At 39.4% G+C, this 26,479-nt stretch overlaps 1 protein-coding gene across 11 annotated transcripts in view; it reads left to right on the top strand.

The window, feature by feature from the left end:
- Positions 1-26,479, top strand: part of tut4 (terminal uridylyl transferase 4) — a 112,281-nt gene that overhangs the window by 47,692 nt on the left and 38,110 nt on the right. For 10 of the 11 annotated variants that reach the window (XR_013285232.1, XR_013285231.1, XM_077533422.1 and 7 more), the window contains 7 exons: positions 2,138-2,264; positions 2,489-2,608; positions 20,115-20,315; positions 20,419-20,593; positions 20,680-21,194; positions 21,302-21,452; positions 23,337-23,423. Coding sequence is in view for 9 of the 11 variants with exons in the window: in XM_077533422.1 (XP_077389548.1) it covers positions 2,138-2,264; positions 2,489-2,608; positions 20,115-20,315; positions 20,419-20,593; positions 20,680-21,194; positions 21,302-21,452; positions 23,337-23,423 (1,376 nt within the window). In the remaining 2 variants the exon portion in view is untranslated. The remainder of the gene's footprint in view (positions 1-2,137; positions 2,265-2,488; positions 2,609-20,114; positions 20,316-20,418; positions 20,594-20,679; positions 21,195-21,301; positions 21,453-23,336; positions 23,424-26,479) is intronic. The other variant, XM_077533424.1, reaches the window with a different exon arrangement.

The raw sequence follows: 26,479 nt of genomic DNA, 5'->3' as shown, positions 1-26,479 counted from the left end.
TGCATATAGTCCATTATTAGAGATTGTAGGTGGTTTATAGGCATTGCTGTTATTTTTATTTTATTTTTTTATGAGCTCTTTTTTACAATATTGTGATCTTTTTTAAATATCGCCAACACCCCCACAATATCGTGATAATTATCGTATCGTGAACTTCATATCGTGATGTTTGGATATCGTTACATCCCTAATACTAAAACTACTTTTTCTTTCCGCCTTCTGCACACACGTAAGCAGTGCACCGGCGTCTGCTCCCGCCCACTGTTATGTCCCAAACCTGTGTCAAGCATGCTTTTCCTCCGCCTCTCTTAGCAACACAAACATTTGGAAGGTAGCATGGTTGCGGCATCGTCGGAGCGCAAGAAGAGAAGCCTGGTTTGGACCTATTTTATTTTAATAAACAGCAAAGGCAAAATGCAGTTTGTGACTTAACTCTCAGGTATTGAGGCAATGCCACAAACCTGAAAACATCTGAGAAACATGCTTCCAGGAGTACACAGAGTTAATCGAAAAACGTGCCGCTCAAGCCGAGGATGACACGATAAAAGACAAGACCGCCAAGCTGTAGCAAAGTACTTTAGAAACGGCATTTGTGAAAGGCAGGACATGTCCAGGTAACGCAGGTGCTAATAGATAATCAGAGACGATATAAGCATTAGTGGCTGATGTGCAATATCCATCCATCCATTTTCTTTACCGCTTACTCCTCACAAGGGTCGCGGGGGTTGCTGGAGCTTATCCCAGCTGCCTTCCGGCAGTTGGCAGGGTACACCCTGAACTGGTTGCCTGTGATGTGCAATATGAAACAATAAATGCAGTTTTTTTGTTTTTTTTTGTCATCTTACATAAAAAAAAAAATTTCAGCACTGTTGCATATGCTTTGTAATAGAATGTCACACATCTTATTGGTGAAAAGCAAAGTTCATACCGTATTAAATAACAAAAACAAAACGACTACAGTGCCATATTTAATTGCTACGCATATTAACTTCCTGTATCGATATCGGATCGGCAATATATGGTCCTGGTATTGTATCGAATCCAAAATCACTGGTTTCGCCCATCCCTACTGTATGTTCTTATTTTGATACTTAATCGGTTTAAAAGAAAATTCAGAGAATAAGATGCCAGAGATATTTACACTTTTATTCTCTATACACAATGCTCAATACTGGAAAATGAGTTATAAGTCTTGTATCCCTTTAAAACGCCAGACTGGGTTGGATAAAACTGAGATGGTCACTTAAGTACAACTCTTGCGCCATATCCTGCTTGGTCACATTTCTTGACCAGTAAAAGTAGTAAAATAGAATTACGTACAAAATTAAAAACATGCAGTAATTTGAATTTGAATGTGAAGTGGTGCTTTCTAGTTTGATTTGCAAGTGAGCAAAAGCAAGGACATGTCTTCAGTTTTGCCTTTAGTTTTTTTTTTTTAATGAATGTTAACTTAAAGGTGTATTCAAGGATCTTCTCAAAACGTAGAAGCCAAACGTCCGTTTGTCACTTTTTAAAAAATGCGCATGGCAGACATCCTACCAGCTCTCCTGCTCGTCCGCGGGGGTGGGGCCGGGGGTGGGTGCGCATGGTCCGCTAAGAACGAGCACGGACAACGTCGTTACAGCAGATTGATTGACGGGATCGAGAACCAATTGTTAAGATGATCCACCCGGAAGACGGAGAGACAAAACATCCTTGAATACAGTTTAATAGCACTACAAAGTTAATGACATTTTAATGACTTGCTTTTAATCTACTTGAAAATTTTCATCTTCTAATTGTAACATCTACCATGTAAACTTTACTGAAACAAAATAACCAATAATTATATGCTTTATATAATTACAACAATTGATGTTCACATTTTGGCATGGCCCTCGAGCACCGTTCCAGTTTTTCACGTGGCCCCTTTGGAAAATTAACTGCCGACCCCTGCTTTAATTTACTTACAACTTAATGGACCAGTTCTGAAGTCAGTCTCGTCCCATCACTCCACACACTACATAACTTTCATTCTCAGCAACAATGACAAAGAATCTTTTTTCTAATACACAAAGAACTGAGGGAAGAATTTTGTTGAATATTACAAGTTAATAATAAAATCTGGCATTTTTGTTTTTTCCTCCAAAATTTACAGTGGCTTGATGTGCAAAGTGAGCGCAGGCAATGATGTTGCTTGTCTCACCACAAATCACATGGCAGCCTTGACTAAAATGGAACCCAGGTTGGTTCCCCTGGTGTTGGCTTTCCGGTATTGGGCAAGGGTGAGTACACAAATGACAAAGCAGTTAAAGTACAAGATCATAAATCCACATTATTGGACTTGACCGATGTATTGAATATGTTAATTTAACTTCTAGTTGGCTATAATTCTATATCATTTTAATTTGGTCATGTAGTCTTGGTGTCCTTTTGTCCTTTGAAATGTGCATTATATACCTGTTATTATTGAGGCGTTCCAAAAATAAACTGCTTTTGTCATTTGCAGCTGTGTCACATTGATTGTCAGGCTGAGGGTGGAATCCCCTCTTATTCATTCGCTCTCATGGTCATCTTCTTCTTGCAGCAGAGAAAAGAGCCTATCCTCCCCGTCTACCTGGGTCACTGGGTATGTTATTGTAAAGTATAACTTATTGTCACTACCATTCCATTGATTATAAATGGTAAATGGACCGCTTTTTATATAGCCAGGCATGAAAATCTCTTACCTTTCAGCGAAATTCGCCGTTTTGAATCCAAAATATGTCACATGAATCATTGAGCGCTATTAAAAAAAAATGTTTCGGGGGGAGGTTGGCGGGGTCTAAGGGGCGGTTGTAGTTGACCGGACAGTCAGTGTAAGAGAGTCAGCAAGGCAGCAACAACAAATCTAAAGCCATTAACGCCAAAGTATTCATAGCGCTAGACAAGCAGTAATTTTTTGTAGCTGACCCGTTTTTTCGCAAGTTAATAGCACATTTGGAGCCACGTTGCATCCTCCCAAGTGGCCACAGCTTGATTGACAAGAACGGACTAACACTACACGTAAGTCTCACCGCAGTTCGGGGTGGGGGTTTTCAAGGATGCATATCATATGTTATTTTATTTTTAACTGTTAAATTTTCAGAGAAATCTCTATTATCCCAGTGGAGTCAAAGCATTAATACTGTAGCGTATGTGAAATGATCAAGCCAAGCAGTGAACTAACAATTTAATGTTGGCTGTAACCAAGCCACAACATGACAGCTAAAGTGAGCATCTTATTTATTTATTTATTTATTTATTTATTAATTTTTATTATTATTTTCAAGTTTGTTTTGCCTTCATGCCCCGTCTAGACCACAGGAAACAAAATAACCACCCACAAGGGTTGCTGCAATACCAGTTTTGTCTATTTGCTTGATTTCATCTATTTATTTATTTTTTTAATTAAGGTTGACAAATGTCAATGCGTATAATTTTACCAACCGTTCACCTACCTCATCCTCATGCACTATTGTACTTAGGATTGAATAAATGCATTCCTATTGCATCATGCATACAGGTAAACCAGTTGTAATTGTGTATTAATTTTAAAATTAACTTTTTATTTTGTGGAATTATCTGTTAGCCATTTCATATAGAAAATAAATACACATTTGAAAGAGACAGATTTGTTTGCTGTCATAATCAGAGCTACTAAAACGTCAGTTTTTCCATTCCTGGATGCACGAATTGCAGATTATATGAAGGCTTTATTAAAAAAATAAATAAAAAATATCAGTATCGGTATCGGACATACAAGGCAGGAAATTATCGGTTTTCTGTATCGGTTGAAATTTTTCATATCGTGCATCACTAATTTCCTGTTTGGTGGAAGCAAGCGAGATTTGACCTCCGACAAAACCAAACGAGAATGAAGCTTCGCGGTTCCTAGCATGTTTTGGTTGAGCATGGTGCCCCACCTGGTGCATGAATTTCTTGGTGCTGAGGCAAAGTGGCAGCTGAGATGTCACCGCTGTCGGCTCGCCTTTATGTGGGGAGCACCGCCGCGTCGCCCGCCTTTCGGCGCAGACACAGCAGATGTCCTGTCTTCACCCACCGATTGGGTAAAGTTTTGCTGTAAGGTGTGTGGCTTTACCATCATTACAATATATTATAGAGTTTTAGAACAATACTTACCACGCACTTATAATAATTTCATGGGTAACGATAAAATTGCAAAATCTTGTGGCCAACAATGTTGCACTAGCAACTTATTATTACAAGCATTACGTACCGCGTCGGATACATTAAAATGAGTTTGCTCTCAAGTCCCAATTATTCTGTTGTCGTTCACGTCCTCTTCCAGTTGTAATTTTTTGCGAGATTTTACTCTGAGTCAGGTTCGAAATCATTGCACTATGCGCGGCAGGCACATTCTTGAAATTTGTTTAAACAACTGTGCAGTTGTTTTAAGGAACCAAAATACCACTGTTGAGAGATTATGTCCTCAGTTGAGTGTTTTTGTATTCAGTTGATGTGTAATGTTGCGCTTGTGCCACTGTGAGGCGCTCGAAAGTTTTCTTTTATCTTTCTTTTACTTCCGTGTTGAGCCTGACGGCTGTTGAGTGTAGACGTGTTTTGTTGTGCTCGGCAATAAATACGCCATACTTGGCTAAAGAAACTTAATCTTTCCGTCATCTATTCATCCGAATCCATCGTTAAGCTGCCAAAACTTAACAGGTTATGGGCCCAGGAGACATTCAGAAGGAAAGTTGGTCAGTATTCTTCTTCTTCTTCTTCTTCTTCTTTCGGCTTTTCCCTTCAGGGGTCGCCACAGCGAATCAGTTGCCTCCACCTCTGCATCCTCTGCTCTCACACCAACTACCTTCATGTCCTCTTTAACTACATCCATAAACCTCCTCTTTGGTCTTCTTCCTGATCTACTGCCTGGCATTTGGAAACTCAGCATCCTTCTGCCAATATACTCACTATCTCTCCTCTGGACATGTCCAAACCATCTCAGTCTGGCCTCTTTGACTTTGTCTCCAAAGCCTCTAACGTGCTGTCCCTCTGATGTACTCATTCCTGATCCTATCCATCCTGGTCATTCCCAAAGAGAACCTCAGCATCTTCATCTCTGCCATCTCCAGTTCTGCTTCCTGTCTTTTCCTCAGTGGCACTGTCTCCAGACCAAACAACATCGCTGGTCTCACCACAGTTTTATAAACCTTTCCTTTCATTTTAGCTGAAACTCTTCTATCACACCTCACACCTGACACTTTTCTCCACCCATTCCAGCCTGCCTGCACATACTTCTTCACTTTTTTTCCACACTCTCCATTGCTTTGGACTGTTGACCCTAAATACTTAAACTCTTCCACGTTCTTGGTCTCTTCTCCCTGTAACCTCACTCTTCCACTTGGGTCCCTCTCATTCACACACAGATACTCCGTCTTGCTACGGCTAACCTTCATTCCCCTCCTTTCCAGGGCAAACCTCCACGCCTCTAGCTTCTCCTCCACCTGTTCCTTGCTCTCACTACAGATCACTATGTCATCTGCAAACATAGTCCATGAGAATTCCTGTCGAACCTCGTCTGTCATCCTGTCCATTACCATAGCGAACAAGAAGGGGCTCAGAGCTGATCCCTGATGTAGTCCCACCTCCACCTTCAATTCCTCCGTCACACCTCACCACTGTCTTACAGTCCTCATTCATGTCCTGCACAATTTGAACATTCTTCTCTGCCACTCCATACTTCCTCATACAAAACCACAGTTCCTCTCTGGGCACCCTGTCATAAGCTTTCTCCAGATCTACAAAGACACAATGCAGCTCCTTCTGACTTAACTATACTTCTCAATCAACATTCTCAAAGCAAATACTGCATCAGTCGTACTCTTTATTTTATTTTATTTTATTTTATTTTATTTTATTTTATTTTATTTTATTTTATTTTATTTTATTTTTTATTTTTTTTCGGCATGAAACCATACTGCTGCTCACAAATGTTCACCTCTGCCCTCAGTCTAGCTTCCACTACTCTTTCCCATAGTTTCATTGTGTGGCTCATCACAGGGTTCCCGCAGGGTCTAAAAAAATAAATAAAAAAAAAAGTCTTAAAAAAAGTCTAAAATTCAGAAAGTTAAATTTTAGGCCTAAAATGTCTTTAAAAAAAAACAGCCATATTTTCATCCTAGTTCTAAAATTTAATTTACCCAAGTCTAAAATTCTTACATCCGCTCCTTACATTCCGAGAAGTGTCTGCTCTGTAGAAAGAAAGAAAGAAAAAGAAAGAACAAAAAATGTGCGTGTTGCGTTGTTTCTTTTATTTGCGTGCTCAAAGTGAAGGAGACATTTGAGGGGGTGAGTTTGCATTGTAGTTCGGGCGGGCGGGAGCTAAGGTACGTGGGGCGGTGCAAGTGAGACGTGACGTGCAGCGGTGTCTTGTTTTGCCGCGAGATACGACAACAGGGACTTTCAATAAACAGGTCGAGTGCACTCGGTTGGCCAAGATGGCGCCGTGAGAGGACGTGTTTTGCCGAACTCTGCTACCAACGCTATTTTTGTATGGTGAAATGTTATAGACCATATGCCCCTGGTAAGATAGAACGTTAGAAAGTCGACTCTGCTTGTTTATGAGTGAAATGATCAGTAAAATGCCGAGCTTGGGCAATGAGAAGAGGAAAACGCGTTCTGGAAACGAGAAGGCCTTGACATCCTGCAGCGAAGAAGTTTCGGCTAAAGCGGCTAAAGCTAACCGTAATATCCTTATGGACAGTTGCCACGATTATGCGTTGAAAGAAGACTTGTCTCTCAAGGTGATGGATGAAGACGAGTTTGATGAGAATCCAATTACCCCAAGTAAGTCACCTCCTGGTAAAAGAAGCAAACGTGACGACGTTGGCAGTAAATTTAGTGACTCTAATGTTGCTCCGAACGCCATTGCCTCACTTGCACTGCTGATTAACAATAGGTCCGATAAACTTGAGTCACTAATTCAAGAAAACAAAGCTGTAATTACGGATGTGCAGAAAAAGATCCACTCCATCAGCGAGGAAGTTAACTCAATGAAAGGGAAAGTCGCTAAGGTTGAGCAGCTCTACCAAGAAAAAAAAACGTGCTGACAGTTTGGAAAGGAGAGTTGTTGACATGGAAAGACATACTCGGCGCTGGAATCTGTGAATCAATGGCATATCTGAATCCATAGAGAAACAGCAGATCCGAATGGAAGTGATCAAAATAAAAAAATAAAAAGCGTCTGCCAGAAGTGATTTACACCGTCCATCGCCTTGGCTCCAAGGATTCTTCGAGGCCCAGAAGCGTGATTATCCAGTTTTCATCTCGGGTTCATAGGTTGGCGTTGTGGAAGGCTGCTAAGGATTCCCGATACCTACGCGACAACGGCCTGCGATTCGCCGAGGACCTTTGCAAGATCGACAGAGAAAACCGGAAGAAAATGTGGCCACTGATAGAAGCTGCTCGCAAGGAAGGGAAAGCTGCTTGCTTTGTTGGTGGTCGTGGGTTTATCGAAAACAAGGAAATTTTCCCCCCACTTTTACACTCTTTGGACATTGGGATTTTATTTTTGATTCTATAAACTCTAATGGGGGCAAGTTCATTCGATGAGTAATAGGCAACGGTTTTCCAGATGGGTTGGGTTTCTTTTGTTCATTGTTTGGAAGTCATTATACATTTGATAGTGGATGGGGTTTAAAATATTGATGTTTTTTTTGTCGTGTTGAATTTCACGTTTTTGATTGTTAATGGTACAGTTCTTGGTGCTATTCTAATAGTATTAAGTTACTTGCGACTTAATTGTCTAGTATATAGTTGTTCATTTTTGAGTTAAACTGTCTTTATCTTTTGTTTCTTTAAATGCCAGGGGTCTAAGAGATAATGGGAAGCGCAAAGCCTTGTTTTTGTATGCTAAGGAATGTAAAGCTGACTTTTTCTTTTTTCAAGAAACTCACTCCATTGCAAACGAGCACAACTTTTGGAGGTCACAATGGGGAAACAACATATGGCTGTCACATGGGTCGGAACACTCAGCAGGGTTTGGCACTCTGAAAAATAACTTCACAGGTAACATACTTCACTCGGATATTGATGATAAAGGTCATTATATATGTCAAGTTATTGACTTTAATAAGATTATCTTAATGATTGTCAATGTTTATGGTTACAATGCCAGAGAGGAAAACAAGAATTTTTTTTTGTACAATTGAGCAAAAACTTCTGGTGTGGTTACATAAATTCCCAAATGCTCTACTTTTAATTGCCGGTGATTTTTTTTTTTTTTGTAATGAACTTTTTATTGAATTCTTTAACACAGAAAATAAACAGAAATCAAAACGTTTGAATCACACTCCATATGTACAAAACATCTGTCTTCGTAATGCAGATCTGAATCACATACCAAACGAAACACCTATACATACTTATACTCAATAAGTTGTCGCTATAAAACTATTAAAAGAAAAAACAAACAAAAAACAAAAAAAAACAAAAAAACAAAAAACAAATAGGGAGTAATGTCTTTTTCAGACTCATTCAATCATTGTCAAAATTAAAGTCCAGCCTAAGGGGTTTTACAAAATGAATCCACTTCTCCCAGCAGGAAATAAATTGTCCACTTCTATGATTGACGTATGCCGTTATTTTTTCCATTTTGTAAATATCCATAGTGATGTCAATCCACTCATTTAGCGTTGGGGTTTCTTGTGTCAACCACTTCCTAGTTAGAGCCTTTTTACTAGCAACCAACAAAATGCTAACCAATTGTTTGTCTTTTTTCAACCAGTCCTGAGGGATATGTCCAAACCACAAAAATTTAATCTCAGAGAATATTACACGTTTAAATATATTCTGTAATGCCTTGTGAATTTCCTCCCAATAGACTTTAATAAAAGAGCAGTTCCAGAACACGTGGTAGTGGTTTGCATTGCGATTGCCACAATTTCTCCAACAAGTCGGGGGATTATTATCATAGTGGGATTTTTGCTCAGGTGTGATAAAATATCTTATCAACCCTTTCCAACCAAACTCTTTCCAGCTTAACGAGCTGGTGCATTTCCATTGATACCTCCATATCATTGTCCATTCCTCCTCCGTAATGTTAAGCTCCCCCTCTGTTTCCCACTTATTTTTAATATAAGATGTAGAATATGGTTTAAGATTAGAAAGAGCCTTATATATGCCTGAAATAATCTTGCCTTCAATTTTTGAATCATAAACTTTTCTAAACATGCCTATCAAATCCACTTGTACACCTCTCGCCTCCTTCAGTTTTGTTTCAACATAATGTCTCATCTGTAGGTATCGGTAGAAATCTTGTTTTTCAAGACCATAGTTTTGCCGGAGTGCCTCAAAACCAAGCAGCTGACCACCATTCATTATCTTACATAGAGCCGTTATCCCTCTTGTTGTCCAATTTTTAAATCCAATGTCAGATTTGTTGGGCATAAAATCTGAATCATATGCACACCATTTCAGAGCCACAATTTCCTTACCTAGATCATATCGTTTTAAAGTCATCTTCCAAACTTTGAGGGTTAATTTAACCCACGGATTGTCTATAGCATCTATATAATTTTGAATTTGTCTGTCAGCAAGGATGGCTTGTATGGGGATCGGAACCACACCCTCTTCCATTCTCTTCCACTGTGCATCATATGTCGGGTCACACCAGTACACCATTGCTTTCATTTGAGATGCACAATAATATTCCCTGAGTGATGGTAGTCCCCATCCCCCCTTCTCCTTAGACAGCTGCAAGGTTTTGAGACGAACTCGAGGTCTCTTATTCTGCCATATATACTTCAGTAACATTTTGTCCCATTCATTGAACTGATTTTGACTCAATTCTGTTGGCAGGGTCTGGAACAAGTATAGGAATCTCGGAAGTATGTTCATCTTGATTGATTCAATTCTTGAACTAAAAGTAAAGAAGGGGATTAAGTTCCACCTTCCTACATCTTCCTTGAGCCTATTTTGAAGAGGTAGATAATTGACCACGGACAGTCTATTCAGTTCTTTTGGCAAAATAATTCCCAAGTATTTCAGAGATTTTGTTTGCCATGCAAGAGGATAGTTATCCTTAATATGTGTGGGGGGGTCATAATTATATGTAAGCAGTTGAGTTTTCTGCACATTAATTTTATATCCAGACAGTAAACCAAATTGCTCAAATGATTGCATAATCTTGGGTAGTGATTGAGTTGGATTTCCCAAATAAACCAAAATATCATCAGCATAACACGCCAATTTATGTTCTATCCCATTGATGACAATCCCTCGAATGTCTCTGTTCTGTCTAATGTGTTGGGCTAATGGCTCTAGGTAAAGTGCAAAAAGTAATGGTGACCATGCACACCCCTGCCTTGAGCCCCTCTCTAAAATAAAACTGTGAGAAAGATAACCATTGACTTTGACCCTCGCTGTTGGGTTGGTATACAGCGCCCGTATAATTTTTATCGTATCATTATGAAAACCAAATTTATGAAGAACCTTGTAAAGAAAGCCCCAATTCACTGAATCAAATGCCTTTTCAGCATCCACACTAATTACCATTGCTTCAATATTATTTTTTTGTATATAATCCACAACATGTAGCGTCCTACGTATATTGTCCAGTGTTTGTCGACGACGTATAAAACCTGTCTGGTCGTTATGTATTAGCATAGGTAGAAACTTCTCTAATCGTCTCGCCATTATTGAAGTAAATAATCTGTAATCAATATTAAGAACCGATATTGGCCTATATGATGCACATTCCCTCTTATCTCTTCCCTCTTTTGGTATAGCCGAGATTACCGCTTCTCTCCAACTAGGTGGTGTTTGTGCTTTTTTCAAAGTCCAGTTCATTGTACGAAGCAAAATAGGAGTTAGCACATCACTAAATTCTCTATACCAGTCTGCTCCGTAGCCATCCAAACCTGGGGACTTGCCCAATTTCAGTCTATTGATTGCCATTTTCAGCTCGCCTTCTGTTATGTCATCCGTCATCACTTTGTTCTGTTCTTCAGTCAAGGTAGGCAACCTTAAAGAGTCCAGAAATGTATCAATTTGTATTTCACTACCACCTGGAACTCTAGCGTACAAAGTTTCGTAGAATGCTTCAAAGGCATCTTGTATTTCGCTCAATTTATATTTAATCTGTTTCGTCCTTGGGTCCCTTATTTGATGAATAGTATTTTCTGCTGTTTTTTTCCTTAACTTCCATGCTAATATTTTCATAGATTTAGACCCACCGTCATAATATCGTTGTTTTAAGAACATCAATTTTTTCTGTATGTCCTGTGTGGCCAAATTGTCAAGTTCATTTCTGATCACTTTAATTTCTTGTAGAACATTCTGTATAGGGTTTACCTTGTGTAGTGTTTCTAATTCCTTCAATTTATTTTGCAATTCTTGAAGTGTTTTATTTCTCTCTTTTTTTTTATAAGAAGATATTGCTATGATTTTCCCCCTCAAAACAGCCTTCAAAGCATCCCACAAAATAGGGGGGATAACCTCTCCATTATCATTAATATCCATATAATGGTTTATTTCTTCCCTAATTTTCCTCTTAAATAAAGGATCATTAAGTAGGCTAGCATTAAATTTCCATGAGTTGCTCTTGGGTTGAAGGTTCAAATCAACAGATAAATATACAGGTGCATGATCACTTAAGTCCATTGTACCAATATCAACCGTAATTATCTTATCTTTGTCTTTTCCAAATGTGAGGAAGTAATCAATTCTCGTATATAAGCAATGAGGGGCGGAGAAATGCGTGTAGTCCCTCCTATTAGGGAAAAACTCCCTCCAAATATCAATGAGACCCGCCTCCAGAAAAAGCTTATTCACCTTCTTGTACAATACCTTTGCGTCATAACTTTTACTGGAGGAGGAATCTAACCTTGGTTGTAAGTGTATATTCAGATCCCCCCCACAGATCAGCAGACCTTCCGTTTTCGTCACCATAATATTTGTAATTTTCAGAAAAAAATCAAAATTACTACCAGGTGGTGCATAGACATTTAGGAGAGTAATCGGACTGCCATTTATCATACCTCTTACCAACACAAATCTTCCTTCCTTATCTGCCATTTCGTATACTTTATCAAAATTCAGCTTATTTGATATGAGGATTGCTGTTCCTCTTCTGTGGCCTGATTTATAAGAGGAGAAAAACAGCTGATTAAATCCCATTCTTTTTAGCTTCAAATGTTCATCATCTTTTAAGTGGGTTTCCTGCAAATATACCACTTGGGCCTGTTCTCTTTTCATTTTAGTCAAAACTTTACTTCTTTTTACTGGGTTCAATAGCCCATTGACGTTGAATGAAACCAATTTTACTTCCCCACTGGTCATTTTTTGTGCATTAATAGCATGACAATAAACTTGGCAATGAAAAACAATATTTCAACTCCCTGAACAAACCAGAACTGTATAACATAATCAAACACAAAAACAAAATATTGTGATCCCAAGGTAGGGGTCTTTAACAAATGACCCTGCACACAACTAGACTGAATTTCTAGCTGTGGGAGAAGGCACATCCTATCTACTAATTGAGGGCCTTCTCGGCAGCCTATAGGAGAATTAGAGAAAAAAAAATACGTATTGTAAGTCTCCCATAAATATATTCAGACTTATCGGGGGATAAAAGGACAGCTCAAGTCAGGCACAGTTTTTTTTTTTTTTTTTTTTTTTTTTTTTTTCTTTCTTTCTTTTCTCTCTCCCCTCCCTACGTTCTCTGCTTACCGACATTTCCAACTTGTTCGCCAATAATTGAGTCAAAGTTCTTCCTGACGGCTCTGTGGTTGTCTCCTGAAGCCTTGCAATCTCTCCTTAATGCTCCGCTGTCGCTCTTCCACCGCTCCCCGTTGAGTCGCTCCTCTCGAAACTTCCCAGGCTGTACGGGACAGCAGCTCCGTCAAGCTCTCCTTTGGTTTGACCACGTTGACGGGCAGCCCTCTCTCCTTCATGTCCCTCGTCGCCTCCTCCGCAGACTGATACAGCCGGGTCCCATCCTCGTAGAATACACGCATCCTTGCCGGGAACGGTGTCTGGAAGCGGATCTTCTTCTGCTTCAATACTCGCTTCGCTTCAATGTAATCCTTGCGCTTTTCCAGGATCGCCGATGGATAATCATGATCAAAATAGATTGGCCTTCCGTTCCAACACATCCTTCCCTTTCCCCAAGCTTTACGTATTACGTCCTCTTTGGTTTTGTACCGAAGGAATTTGATGACTATGGATCGTGGCTTGTCACCGGACGTATCCGAGGGTCGCGGAACCGGTGCGCGGTGCGCCCTTTCAATATCCAGCGATGTTGTTTGGGGGATCTCCAAAGTATCACGAAGCATTCTCTCCACAAAATCTGTCATTGACGAACCCTCAGCACCCTCGGGGACATTATAGATGCGGAGGTTTTCTCTTCTGGACCTCCCCTCTTGGTCGAGTAGCTTGTTCTCATGCTGGCTAATCACTTTTAGCAACTTTCCAAGCGTAGATTCCACCACCTGAACGCGATCGTCCATGACTTCAACGCAACTTTCCACTTCCGTAATTCTTTGGCTGACATTAGCCAGATCGCTTTTAATGTCATCTAATTGTTGTTTCACATCTTTACGAAAGTCGCGTATCTCGTCCAAGATTTTAGCGAGGCCCATGTCATCCGTCGCTCTAGTGCTAACATTAGCTTTAGCTTCCAGTGCCGGAGTGCATGCTCCGGTTTCAGGCTCTTCTGCAGTGCCTTTCTTGCTTGCTTCCTTTCTCCCCATATTCGCCCCACTTTCTTAAGTAAGTTTAATCGAGTTTCTTTCTTCCTTGACTGGTTATGGGGCGAAATCAGTTGTTTCTCAGGGGAGCTATCGCTCTAGGCAGCCATACTTGCCGATGACGTTACCGGAACCCCCTGCCGGTGATTTTAATGCTTCTCTTGATAGTTCTTTAGATCGATGGCCACCAAGGCAAAACAAAAACTTGGATTGTTATTTGAAGCTATTTATGCAAAGATTTGACTTCATTGATATTTGGAGAGAGAAATTCCCAACTGAGAGAGTATTTACATGGTCTAACAAATCAGGTACTTTACAGTCTAGGATTGACTACTGGTTGGTGTCCAGTAGTCTTATGCCAATGTCAGACTACGCGATTTTTTTGTCTTACACGACAGTTGCGCTGTCACATTACCCGACAAATTCGCTCCGTGTCGTGGACGGGGCGTGTAGTCACACTACACGTCTGAACGCGACAAGACACCAGCCGATCATCGCGTGTTGTCTTGCCAAGAGAGACGCGTCGGCCACTGTTTGTCCGGGAGGTGGGACAAAAAAAAAAAAAAAAAAAAAAAGAGGCAAGGACAGGGAGTGTTTGCGTGAATGGAGCACGCATGGGTCAAGTGTGATGTGAGCGCATTGCTTGCGCTCCCTGCTCCTCATTAGTGTTTAAAATAGGATTTAGTAGCCAGCACTGTATTTTAATTTATTTAGGCCTACATGCGCCGGGATAATTATAGCTGATTTTGTTAATTAATTTGCGGGATGACATCTTGTTTTATTATTTTATCAAACACTGAAATATTATATTGTTTGAGTATTTTTTACTGCTTCATTTATTCATATTTGACTTGTTTTAGTACGGTGCATTGGATTGTAGGCCACTCACTCCGAGGGGGGAAACTTTCAAGTGAGAGCGGGTGACAGTTAAGGCGGCGAGGCCTGGCCGGCTATATGAAAATGTGATCGATCCTCACTAAATATGTGCCCATCTCATATGCCCAAATTTCTGAAATTATTAGAACAACAGTCAAAATATTTCGCCGTTGCCTGACGGGTTGCACAGATGTGTGCGTGCTCCATGCAGCCGCAGCGCTGCAGCGGGGCGCTTTTTTTTTTTTTTCCCCCTCGAGATGCACCTGTCTGGCCCCATCCCATGAAATATCCAGGGGATAAATAAATAAATACATAAACGAATAAATAAACAAATTTATACATAAATAAAAAGAGCTATAAAGTGCTGTTCAGTGTGTGATTGACATTTCGCTCCCTCTCGCTATTGGTCAATGCTGTGGAACCAAACGGACGACGACGTAGGTATGTCACGTTATGCGTCAAGACGAGCAAAAATTCTACTTTTGTCGTGATGGTCGTGAACCGTTCCGGACAACCGCCGACCAGTCTTTGAACGTGTCACACTACACGGGTGAGGCTACGTCAAGTCAACCCAAAATCGTTTACGACATGCCCCGTTTGTCCGCGACACGTCGGTCGGGCTGAAATCGGGCTGTTTTCGTGTAGTCTGACATCGGCATTAGAGAGAACACTACAACACAAATTCTGGCCACTCCTTTGACTGATCATAAAGCTGTACAAGTCTGTATTTCTTTTATTTCCTCTGCTCGCCATGTTCCCTCATATTGGAAGATGATTAGTGCTTATTTTGGATTATGATGAGGTGAGAGGCGAGATTAAAAGACTGATTCAGAAATATTGGAACGAGGCCCAAACTGATAACAAATATAGTATTAAGTGGGAACTTTTGAAATTTGAGGTTGCTAAATTTGTAAGAAAATACAGCTCTGCCTTAATTAAACGGAGAAGAGCAGAAGAAGAGGAGATTATTTCTATAATAACATCGCTTATTCAGAAGTCACCTGAATGTCTGTCTATTATTGAAAAAGAAACACTTAGAGAAAACCAAAGCAAGCTTGACAACTTATATATGCTTAGAGCAAAAGGAGCTTTTATAAGATCGAGGCAAAGGTGGATGGAAGAGGGGGAGAGGAATTCGGCATACTTTTTTAAATTAGAAAAGTTACACTCTCAAAATAACACTATCCGACGATTTCAAATTGACAATGATTTTTGTGATGATCCTAGACGGATTGCTACATACTGTTATAATTTTTATAGTAAGTTGTATACCTCTCAGTATTGTAAGAGGAGTGCGTCTGACTTTTTAGACTCGATTGAGGTGAATAGAATTGATATTACAGATAGAGAGATGTGTGAAGCTCCTTTGACTCTTCTTGAAATTACGGATTCCATCAAAAGTCTTAAACTAAATAAATCTCCTGGGGTCGTTGGACTAATTTCAGAATTTTATCAAATATTTGCTGAACAGTTGAGGCCCTTTTTGTTAAAAGTGTTCACAGAAAGTATTAATGATGGATCGCTCCCTCCTACATTAACCCAAGGTCTGATTACGCTCCGAAACCAAAAAAAGATGTGCTTTGTCTTGATAACTGCCGTCCGATTTGTCTTTTGAATAACGATTACATATTTGGGAATATCTATCATTAAAGATGAGAAAAAAAGAAGTCCCCTGAATTTTACACCAGTTATTGAAAAAACTAAAAAAAATGATTTAATATGTGGCTTCTTAGAGACTTGTCTTTAAGAGGTAGAACCCGATTAAGCAAAGCTGAAGGTATTTCCAGACTTACTTATGGTGCCCTTTCACTGTATGTAGATAATAAGACTATTAAAGATATAGACCAGATGCTTTTCAATTTCTTGTGGAAGAATGAAACGCATTACATTAAAAAAATCTGTGGTTATAAATACGTATGAGAAGGGGGGACTGAACTTCTTAAATTTTGGCTCTTTGAACAATACCTTTAAAATCAACTGGATTAGGTCTTTTCTGAATAATCCTGATTCAATTTGGAACTGTATTTCAAACTATGTTTTTTCCAAAATTGGTGGATTAAGATTTCTGTTGTCATGTAATTATAAAATTGAAAGGATCCCCATCCACTTATCAAACTTCCATAAGCAGGCATTGCTTGCTTGGTCACTCATTTACAAGCATAACTTTTCACCACACCGCTACACTATTTGGAATAACCGAGACATTTGTTACAAGAACAAGTCAATTTTTTTTAAGACCTGGTTTGAGCATAATATTATCTGGGTGAGTCAATTATTCAACAGCAGGGGAGTGTTATTTACTCATGAGGAATTTCTTGGACACTTTGGGATGCCTGTGACGCCTAAACAAATTGCTGTCATTTTTTATGCTATTCCTTCTGGTGTTTTGATGCTGTATAGGGGTCACACTGGTGTTGCAACTGACACTCCAATCGCTGATATCACTGAATCACCAATTGGTAGATTATTTTTTAATCCTTCTAGTCATAGAAAAAATTGCAAAGTTCGTGCTCTTTTCCAATCTGATATTGTGTCTGTGTCACCTGTAATATCGTACTGGAACTCTCGTGTAAAGTATTTATATTGGAAAAAATTTTGGACCCTGCCTCAGAAATTCTTCTTGGTCAACAAAGTGAAGGAGGTGTCTGGAAATGTACTTATGCTCGCAAGCTTTGGCAAGACATTTGTAAGTTTATTTTGGACAATATCTATTGTAATTTTGGGCTTTCTTTGCCAAATGTTTTTTTGGGGGGTTTTCAACTATGACAGTTCGTTTGAAAAAGAATATTATTTGATTAATCTGTTAATTTATCTTGCTAAGTTTTATATTCATAAATGTAAATGTGCAAAATCGAAACCTATTTTTTTTCTGTTTATGAAAGAGATTGCTATATTTTCAGTCCATTTCAACTTCCAAAAATAAGAAGGCTGTCAAGACTTTGATTTTATGTTCTCATTTTGGTATTTTTAATATTTCTTAGTTTAAGACCCCTGGCAAATCTATTATTTTGTTATTGCTTTTTCTTTTTTCCCTTTCTCTTTACTGTTTGTGTGATGATTTTTTTTTGTGTTGTATTTGCCATGTTTGGCTTTTGATTACAATTTTGTCAATTAAAAAAAATACAATAAAAAAAAGATACGACAACAGGAGGGGGACGAATTATCGTTGTTGCTTTCTGCGGACATCCCGAACTCAACATGTCAAGCTAACACTACCGGGACAAAAACAAACAGGCAGGGTGGTGAACGATGAACTTGCGGCACGGGATAGTGTGCGCGTGTGCGTCACAGCGAGCGTCAACATGCAGCTGAAGACAGTAGCAGAAGCCCGTGCCGTACATCTCGGTATTTCCCTTGGCTATCGAGTCCTCACTTGTATGTCCCGGTGTTGGTACTGCGCGCGACTCAAAACAATAACTCCCGTGAAGTGCAATGACGTCATCAAACTCAAAATGAACCACAGCAAAAAACAAACAAACAGCAGTGATTCCGTGGTCATCATCGTGTCTCAGATAAAAAAAAAAAAAAAAAGACGTCATACATTAACCAAAAATGAACGTGATGGCAAAAGAAAAACAAAAATTGTTGATAAAAAGGGAAGGTTACTTTTGGCAATATTTTTTTTATATATTAAGTGGTTAAAATGTGTTTGATAGATTTATTGTTCCATAAGGTGGCTTCATATTTCTTTTAGCTGGACGGTAGGTTTATTTCATGTCTCAAATTTTTATGTTTCTGAAATACTTCACCCTTTGCACATATTGTGTTTGTGTCTTTTTAAAGGTTAAATATTTATATTTCAAATTATCAGCCTTTTGTTTTCCTGATCGTTATTTTGAATAGAAAAAAAAAACAATTAGAACTGTCAATAACGACTAATAAATATTTAAACTGATACATTTTTCAGTCATATCGCCCAGCCCTTTGTTGCGGTCTATTTAAATAATTGATTCAATATATGAAAATATAGAAGACATTTTTGTTGTTGTTTAACATGTTTGAAGATACTAAAAAAATGTGTGGTGTCTTAAGATTAATATCTACAAGCAACAAATGTCACTATAAATGTTGAATATTTAAATGAATTGTATGTTTTGATAGCCACTGCTGTTGCAGGCAAAACTTGTGTTACAATCAAATATTTTGCAAATATATCGAGTTGCGTATGCCTAAGGTCATGCTACACCTCCACAAAAAATGGTGCGACCAAATCCTGTGCTGTGCGAGCAACTAAAAATGTTACTCGCACCAGTGCTAGTAGTGTAAAAGTTAGTGTAGAGCCCTGCAAGTTGACATGGTTTTGAGAATCAAATATGTGGACCCCAGCCACCCCCCCCCCCCCTTTTTTTTTTTTTTTTTTTTAGGGGTCTTCGGTCGGTCGTGAATTTGGTCTAAAATATTTCTCATAGTGGTCTAAAAAGGTCTAAAAAAAAAAAGTCTAAAAAAAGGTCTAAAATTTCACTGAGTGATTCCGGCAAGAACCCTGTCATCAGCTTTATTCTCTGTAGTTGCCACAATATTTGCACGTCTCCCTTTCAACCTGGTCTCCTGAACATACAGTATGTCCACCTTCCTCCTCTGCATCATGTCAACCAGCTCTCTACCTTTTCCTGCCATATTTCCAACATTCTACTCTAAGTCCTAGACTCTTGGTATTCCTCTTTTCTTTCTTCCGACGAACGCACCTTCCTCTTCTCCTTCTTCGACCAACAGTAGTCCAATTTCCACCAGCACCCTGTAGGTCAGGGGTGGCGAGATCCGGTCCTCGAGGGCCGCAGTCCTGCAGGTTTTGGATATTTCCCTTCTTCAACACAGCTGATTCATGATCAGCTCATCAGCAAGCTCTGCAGAAGCCTGATAACGAGCCTGTTAATTTGAATCAGCTGCACTACGAGTAGGGAAATCTATAAAACCTGCAGGACTCCGGCCCTCGAGGACCGCAGTTTGCCACCCCTGCTGTAGGTCAACAGCAACGATGGCGGCCGTTGTTAACCTGGGCTACGACCGATCCGGTATGGAAGTCATATTTGATTCACATGTTTGGTTTGGCCAATGTCGGATGCCCTTCCTGACACAACCGGGCTTGGGACCGGCACAAGAAGACACTGGCTTGTGCCCCCTCGCGGCTACATTATATAAAAATATGAGACTAAGATACTGTAAATAATTTTAGAACTTTTCCCACCATTAATGTGACCTATAACCCTTACAACCAATTTGTAAAATATACTTTATTTTGGAGAGGGTAAAATAAGATGAGATAATGTGGTTGCACAAGCGTGCATACCTTAATAACTAGGGATGTCTGTGTTCAGAATTGACCAATCACATTCAACCTCATGTAAATGTGTGCCAACTTATAGCTCAGGGTGTATTTTTTTTTTATTTTTTTTTATTTTATTTTTATTTATTTATTTTTTTTGTGCTATACGCTGAGAGGTGAGCACTGTGCAATTTCTCACGCATGCAGCTGAGAGGGACCATTGTTGATGATTTTTTATTTTGTTTGGTTTGACCCTTATTCAGATTGATGGCTTTGATGTGAAACGTGTGGATGAGTATCGTCTGACAGGAATTCAGTCAGACATGTATGTGCAATGGGAGCACAGACCTTCTACATCTAGCACCACGGAAGGGCAGATGGAGAATCGAAACAAGGCTAGGGGGGAAGGCAGATCAAAACCAGAGCGCAATAAACCTGATAATACTCAGATTTCACATGGCTTGGTGAGTCGGATTAGAGTAAACAGTTGTTTTTGCCAACAGAAATTAAGATTTTCCCCTCATTTTTGCCACTTTTCAACATGTTTTTAAATTGATCCCTGTAAAGGCCCGGCTGACTTTTGAATTGAGGGAAGATGTGTCACTGGGACAGTTATGGTTGGAACTCCTGCGTTTCTACACCCTTGAGTTTGCGTTGGAAGAGTACATTATCAGCATCCGTTCAAAAGCGCTTCTCTCTCGGGAAATGAAGAACTGGCCTCGTCGTCGGCTTGCTATCGAAGGTAAGTGCCAAAGTCCTTACATTGGCTTGTTGATCCTCATAAATCTCAAAAGTAAAAACTGACTGAAATCTGTTTCTGTCCATAAGATCCTTTTGCCTTGAAGAGGAATGTTGCACGAAGCTTGAACAGCCAAATGGTGTTTGAATATATACAGGAGCGGTTCCGCACAGCTTATAAATACTTCGCCTGTCCACAGAGAAAAGGCAGGATGGAGCAGAAAAGCAAGATGGCTGGCAAGCAAGGGTCCAAGTCGTCCCTAGTAGAGAAAAAGGAGGCTGTTTCAATGTGTGCTAAAACCGACAAGAATGTTCTATTATCATTTCAACAATCAAAGGACGATGGGCGAAATGTGAGTGACAGTAAAGCTCGTTTAGATCGGTGCATAAAGGAGGATGAAAAGACGCTTGGTAGCAGCCTCATGGTTATGGCCCTCAGTGAAGAGAACGAAGCCTCTGAACACCTGCCTCTTTCTATCAAGGGCTTACTGCACGAAGAAATGGAGTGTAAGGATGAGGAAAAGTGTTTTTCCGAAAAAACGGGAATTGTAACATCAGAAGAGCTTCACTACATCTTTGATAAGATGATTTTCACTGGTGGGAAGGTAATAGACAGACCCTATTCAACTTATTGAATGTGTTTTCCACAATGACCATTTTTAACCAGACTCAAATTGCATAATTAATTTTTTTCTGCTCTTTAAATTTTCAGCCTCCAAATGTTGTGTGCAGTATTTGCAAACGAGATGGTCACCTGAAAGACAATTGTCCAGATGACTTTAAGAAGATCGAGTTGAAACTCCTGCCTCCAATGAACAACCATTTCAGAGAGATCCTTAATGGGCTTTGCAAACTTTGCCACTGTGTGTAGTTATGGGTTTTCATAGAATCTTGTAGTTATAACTTGTGTCCTTGTATGATTTCATATAATTTCCTGCTTGTACACAAGCCTAGTAACTAATGAAGAGAAAACACAAAACGCAAATACAGTCCTGCAGGTCTAATGTTGTCACTCTTGATGACTCAAAATATAAATATGAGGCAAAAGATAATCACTTCAGCTTTGATTTCCAGGCATTTACATCTGCATCTGATACACCGCTGTTTGAACCCACCCATTTTTGTGATCAAAACGTATTTGAGCTTGTGGCTTAGATGTGTGTTTAGTAACCCAGCTGTTTGTCTTGATTATTTTAACAAATGTCTGTGCTCATTTCAGATTTAAGTCTTGCACGTGCAGGCTATATTTACAGTTAAAGGAACAGTTCAGATTTTTTGACATGAATCTCTATTTCATCCTCACCTCCAGTGTGTGCGATCATCACTGACTTACCCCAGACAGCGTTCTGTGACACGAGTTCTGGTCAGGTATTGGTCGAGAGGAAAATAGTCCAGCAAGCTGGCTGGGTCTCGGAAATAAAGCGTTTTTCTTCTAAAAACAATTAGTGTCCAAAAGAGTGATACATTTGCATCATTAAACTCCTTTTCTGAAAAAAGTCACACTTTTCTGTTTGTTCGTATCACTGCGCGGCGCTCCGCATATAGCTGATAGACGCGCACTAATCTACAAGTTGTTTGTCTTTTCGAAGGTGGAAGCTGCGCGGATCAGCTGTCTGCAGTACGTCGATCAGCTGTCTACAGGGCGCCGCGCCGTGATACGAACGAACAAACAGAAAAGCAGTGCCTGGTGGTATTGGCGTCTGACTTTTTTCAGAAAAGGAATTTATTGATGCAAATGTATCACTCTTTTGAACAGTAATTGTTTTTAGAAGATAAACGCTTTATTTCCGTGACCCAAGTCAACTTGCCGGACTACTGTCCTCTCAACCAACACCGGGCCAGAACTCGTGTCACACTGTCAGGGGTAAGTCAGTGATGATCGCACACACTGGAGGTGAGGATGAAATACAGATTCATGTAAAAAAATCCTTTAAAAGTTTCACCAACATAAAACACGTAAACAATAAATTGGGAAGCTGAGATGAGAAAATCAATCCGAGCCATTGCACAAATATTGCCCATAAGTACAAGCATTTAGAATGTCCTTAAGAGGAAAGAAATAGCTGATTAACTCAGTAACGGCAACAGGTGCTGTTAACCTGGAAAAGTATCACAAAAGAATGATTTCAATATGCCATATTCTTGATGCAGCTATTGCAAACAAAGATTAAAAATTGTTTTCAAATTAGTCTCTTTCGATTCCATTACATTTGTTCATGACATTTCATTACAAACAATGCTATTATCAAATTCATGTATCAGATGCAGAAGTTAATCCTTGGAAAAAGATGGAATGTTGATCTTTTGTCTCTGTAACTTCTGTCAAACCCAAATATCAACAGCAAAAATTGGCCTCACTCTTACAATACATTTGGAGTGGAGTGTGTATATAGCACTTCCGTTAGACAGCGTCCTCCCATCTACCAAATATATGTTTTGCGTTATTAACATTGTAACCTGAGAGCTGTGTTTTTGACCAAATAATTTTGACCAAGTAAACCCAAATAGTTATACAAAAAACCTAAATGAACCTGATATATACATTTTCCATGAAAAACTGGGAATTTCTCCCGTTAAAAAATAAATAAATAAATATAACATTTGAAAACAAATTTGGAATGGTGCAGATCCGTGGATATTTGGGCAGGGGGTCCACTGTATTAGAGGAATAATTTCCCTCCCCCACCATTTTTTTTTTTTTTTAATTAAGTGGCCACTCATTTTGGTTCCGGGGTTCTCTGTTGTAGATGAACTGGCACCCACAAATACTGAGCAGCAGAAGAGAGAGCAGATTCTTGCCAGTCTGGAAAGGTTCATAAGGAAGGAGTACAATGGTAAGAACATCACGCATAAATATGAAATTTGATAATGCTCGTCAGGTTGGCGCTGTGTTTAAAATATTGTGGTTTCTGGTTCATTCTGCTATTTACAAGACTAAGGTAAAATAGTATATCTTTTAGGATGTGGCAATACATTTTCAGAGTCAGGCCCATAATATTATAGGACATAGATACGATTCTCAACTTTTTGCCTCCAAATACCCAACAATGGTTTTGAAATGAAATGAAGATGTGCTTCAACTGCAGACATTCATCTTTAATTAGAGATTCTTTACGTCCAAATCAGGTGAACGACGTAGGGATTACAGAAGTTTGTATACTGGTCCATCACATACAGTGTATGCCTACCATTTTTTATGGGACCAAAATAAATGTGAAAAAATTAACAATCATAAATCAAACATTCAATTTTTAATACTTGATTACAAACCCTTTGCAGTCAGTTACAGCCTGAAGTCTGAAACAGACAGACATCACCAGAGACTAGCTTTTATCCCAGCTGATATTCAGCCAGGCAGTTCCTTCTTCAAGCTTCTTGATACTCGCGCCGAAGGCAACGGTTTGGGCGTCATGGTGGAGTGCTGTGTATGCGTTTGCCTTCATACTTGTGCGTAGGCGTGCAACGGATTCAGATTTTGGTGTACGATTATAGTCTTGAGGAATAGAACACAGTTTTACATTTTTTTTACGGTTATTATTGTATTCTATTCTTGTATTCTTCCTGTATTAAAAAAATCACATCAGATTTCTTTGAAAATGTTTATTTTTAACAACATTAAATAACAGAATAAATTTAAAAAGTTGTTGCCTTTTAAAACAGCTACAGCAGATTAAACAGACAGCTCGTAGGCTCTTAAAATAGGGCCTTGGCACTATTTATAACAAGTGGACAGTATGTACCCTCATTTTCTTTCATCTTTTTCTTTCATCTTTCAATTTCTTTCCTTTCAATCATACTTACAGGTGAAATGTTCGTCCACAGCCTTTAAACTGGCGATTTGTGTGGGCATTTTGCAGCCAAATGCGTCGGCAATGTCAAATTCCAACTCTACACTTGATGTCGAGTCAGAAAACACCTCACTATCCATGTCGTACTCCACCATGTCCACGTGTTGTTTTTGCCTGGCCATGTGTGGCCCGCTGACATCACGCGTGTCCAGGCTCGGAAAAAGGGGACGTACGTCGCCAGTGAGCTGCCATGTTTTGGTAATTGACGAAAATATCACATTTTTACAAGCCCTTGTCATTGCGTTTTTACCAAAGTAATCATTGAAATCATATTATTTGTACTTGTACTCTTTTTTTTATTATTATTATTATTATTATTATTTTTTATTATTTTTTTTATTTTTATTTTATAAATGCTTTTAGAGTGCCTATTGTTCGTGTCCCATACACTTTAAAGCACAACATAGCCTTACTCCGGGATTACACCGCATACGTGTGCGTTGCATCTCCGCTCCGCCGCGTCTTGACTGCGTGCTCCGGACAACACTCAACGGCCACGCACAGCTGCGATCCGGCAGCTCCGTCGTCGACAACTTCGCGCCGTTGCGTGTGATAATGTGGCATTAAAAACAACAAACACACAGAAAGTCTGTGCTCAGCAGAGAAGCAGAGAGGTAGACTTCCTTTGATTTAGCTTCTGCTATGAACTTCTGCTATGACGTTCCATGCAGCATCCTTTTTTAAATTATCCTTAAAAAAAGGATGTGCCGTGTTGTATACAATTTTGTTACTTTCCATTGGATTATAAATCTCTTCTCGTTCACGTTTGCTGGTCTTTACAGTGAATTAAGTGTTAAGCATTGTGACATTTTGCTGACATGATTGGGAAATAGGATCTGGTGAGTATTTTATTCTGATAAGTAACCGGAATTTTTAATTGAAACTGTGCCGGTCTTGCAGTCCTGCTCGATATGTTCTGTGCTAGTTTGCCATTTGACAGATGCCGACTGTCAGGTTTACCTGTTTGACATCTATTAAACACGACACAAAAAGGAGAGAAGACAGTCAGTTCAAGGCTCACGAGGAGAGAGGAGAGGAACTGACTGATAAAATTCACTACTGCACTCCCTGAAAAGATCTCCTCCTCACCCTCTATTTATTTGGTTTCCATGCCCCTAGTTACATAGGTGTTCCAACCCTAATAATGCAAATGCAAAATATAGTTGGAACACAGTGTACTTGTTTGTCTATTTGTGTGCATGTGAGTGGAAGATTGCTGAGTACGTGTGATTAACTTTGCAATAATTTCTTAACAGAAAACAGGCGGCCTCAGCAGACTGGCTCTAACCATTCTGCTGCGTTAATTGTTCTGGTTCTTCAGCTTCTTGAGTCATCTTCATATAGCTTGGCTATGTAAATGTGACTGTGGAGCCGAGCAAAGCATTCTTCGTTGCAAGCAGAAACATTCTTCATTGCAGCAAATGTATGATAACATATCTTCTGCTAAGATAACATATAGCTGGGCTATGTGAATGTGAGTGCAGATCAGAACAAAGCATTCTTCATTGCAAGCAGAAGCATTTCTTCATTGCAGCAAATGTATGATAACTTATTATTTACAATTATTCCTACAGTAAACCCTCAGAATTCTTCAAAAAATGCTGATAAACCTCCAATATGCATTCTCCGCTAAAAACAAAAGCAAAAAAAAACAAAACAAAAAAAACAGGTGATGGCACCCCCTTCCAAGACACTAAACCTGAAAAGCACATCCATCCATCCATCCATCCATCCATCCATCCATCCATCCATCCATCCATCCATCTTCTTAAATCCACTAAATTCAACTGAGTTTCAACCTTAGTGGACTGAAAAAATTTTTTTTTTTAAATCTAAATCTACCTTCTAATGCATGCCTTCTGTTATACGCATGTTCATCCGGTAATACCCAAGGCAATTTAGTCCTTTATATTTTCTATATAAAGCTAAGTAAAGTAATAGAAAATCTATTCTCTACCTTCAACCAACCCAAGTAATCACCAACATTGGTTGTATTTGGACAATAAAAGTACCGTAATTTCCAGACTATAGAGCGCACCTGA

This window comes from Festucalex cinctus, chromosome 10 (genome assembly GCF_051991245.1).
Source record: "Festucalex cinctus isolate MCC-2025b chromosome 10, RoL_Fcin_1.0, whole genome shotgun sequence".
Taxonomy (NCBI): Eukaryota; Metazoa; Chordata; class Actinopteri; order Syngnathiformes; family Syngnathidae; genus Festucalex; species Festucalex cinctus.
Note: the sequence above shows the minus strand (reverse complement) of the source record. Positions and strands in the feature narration are given on the sequence as shown.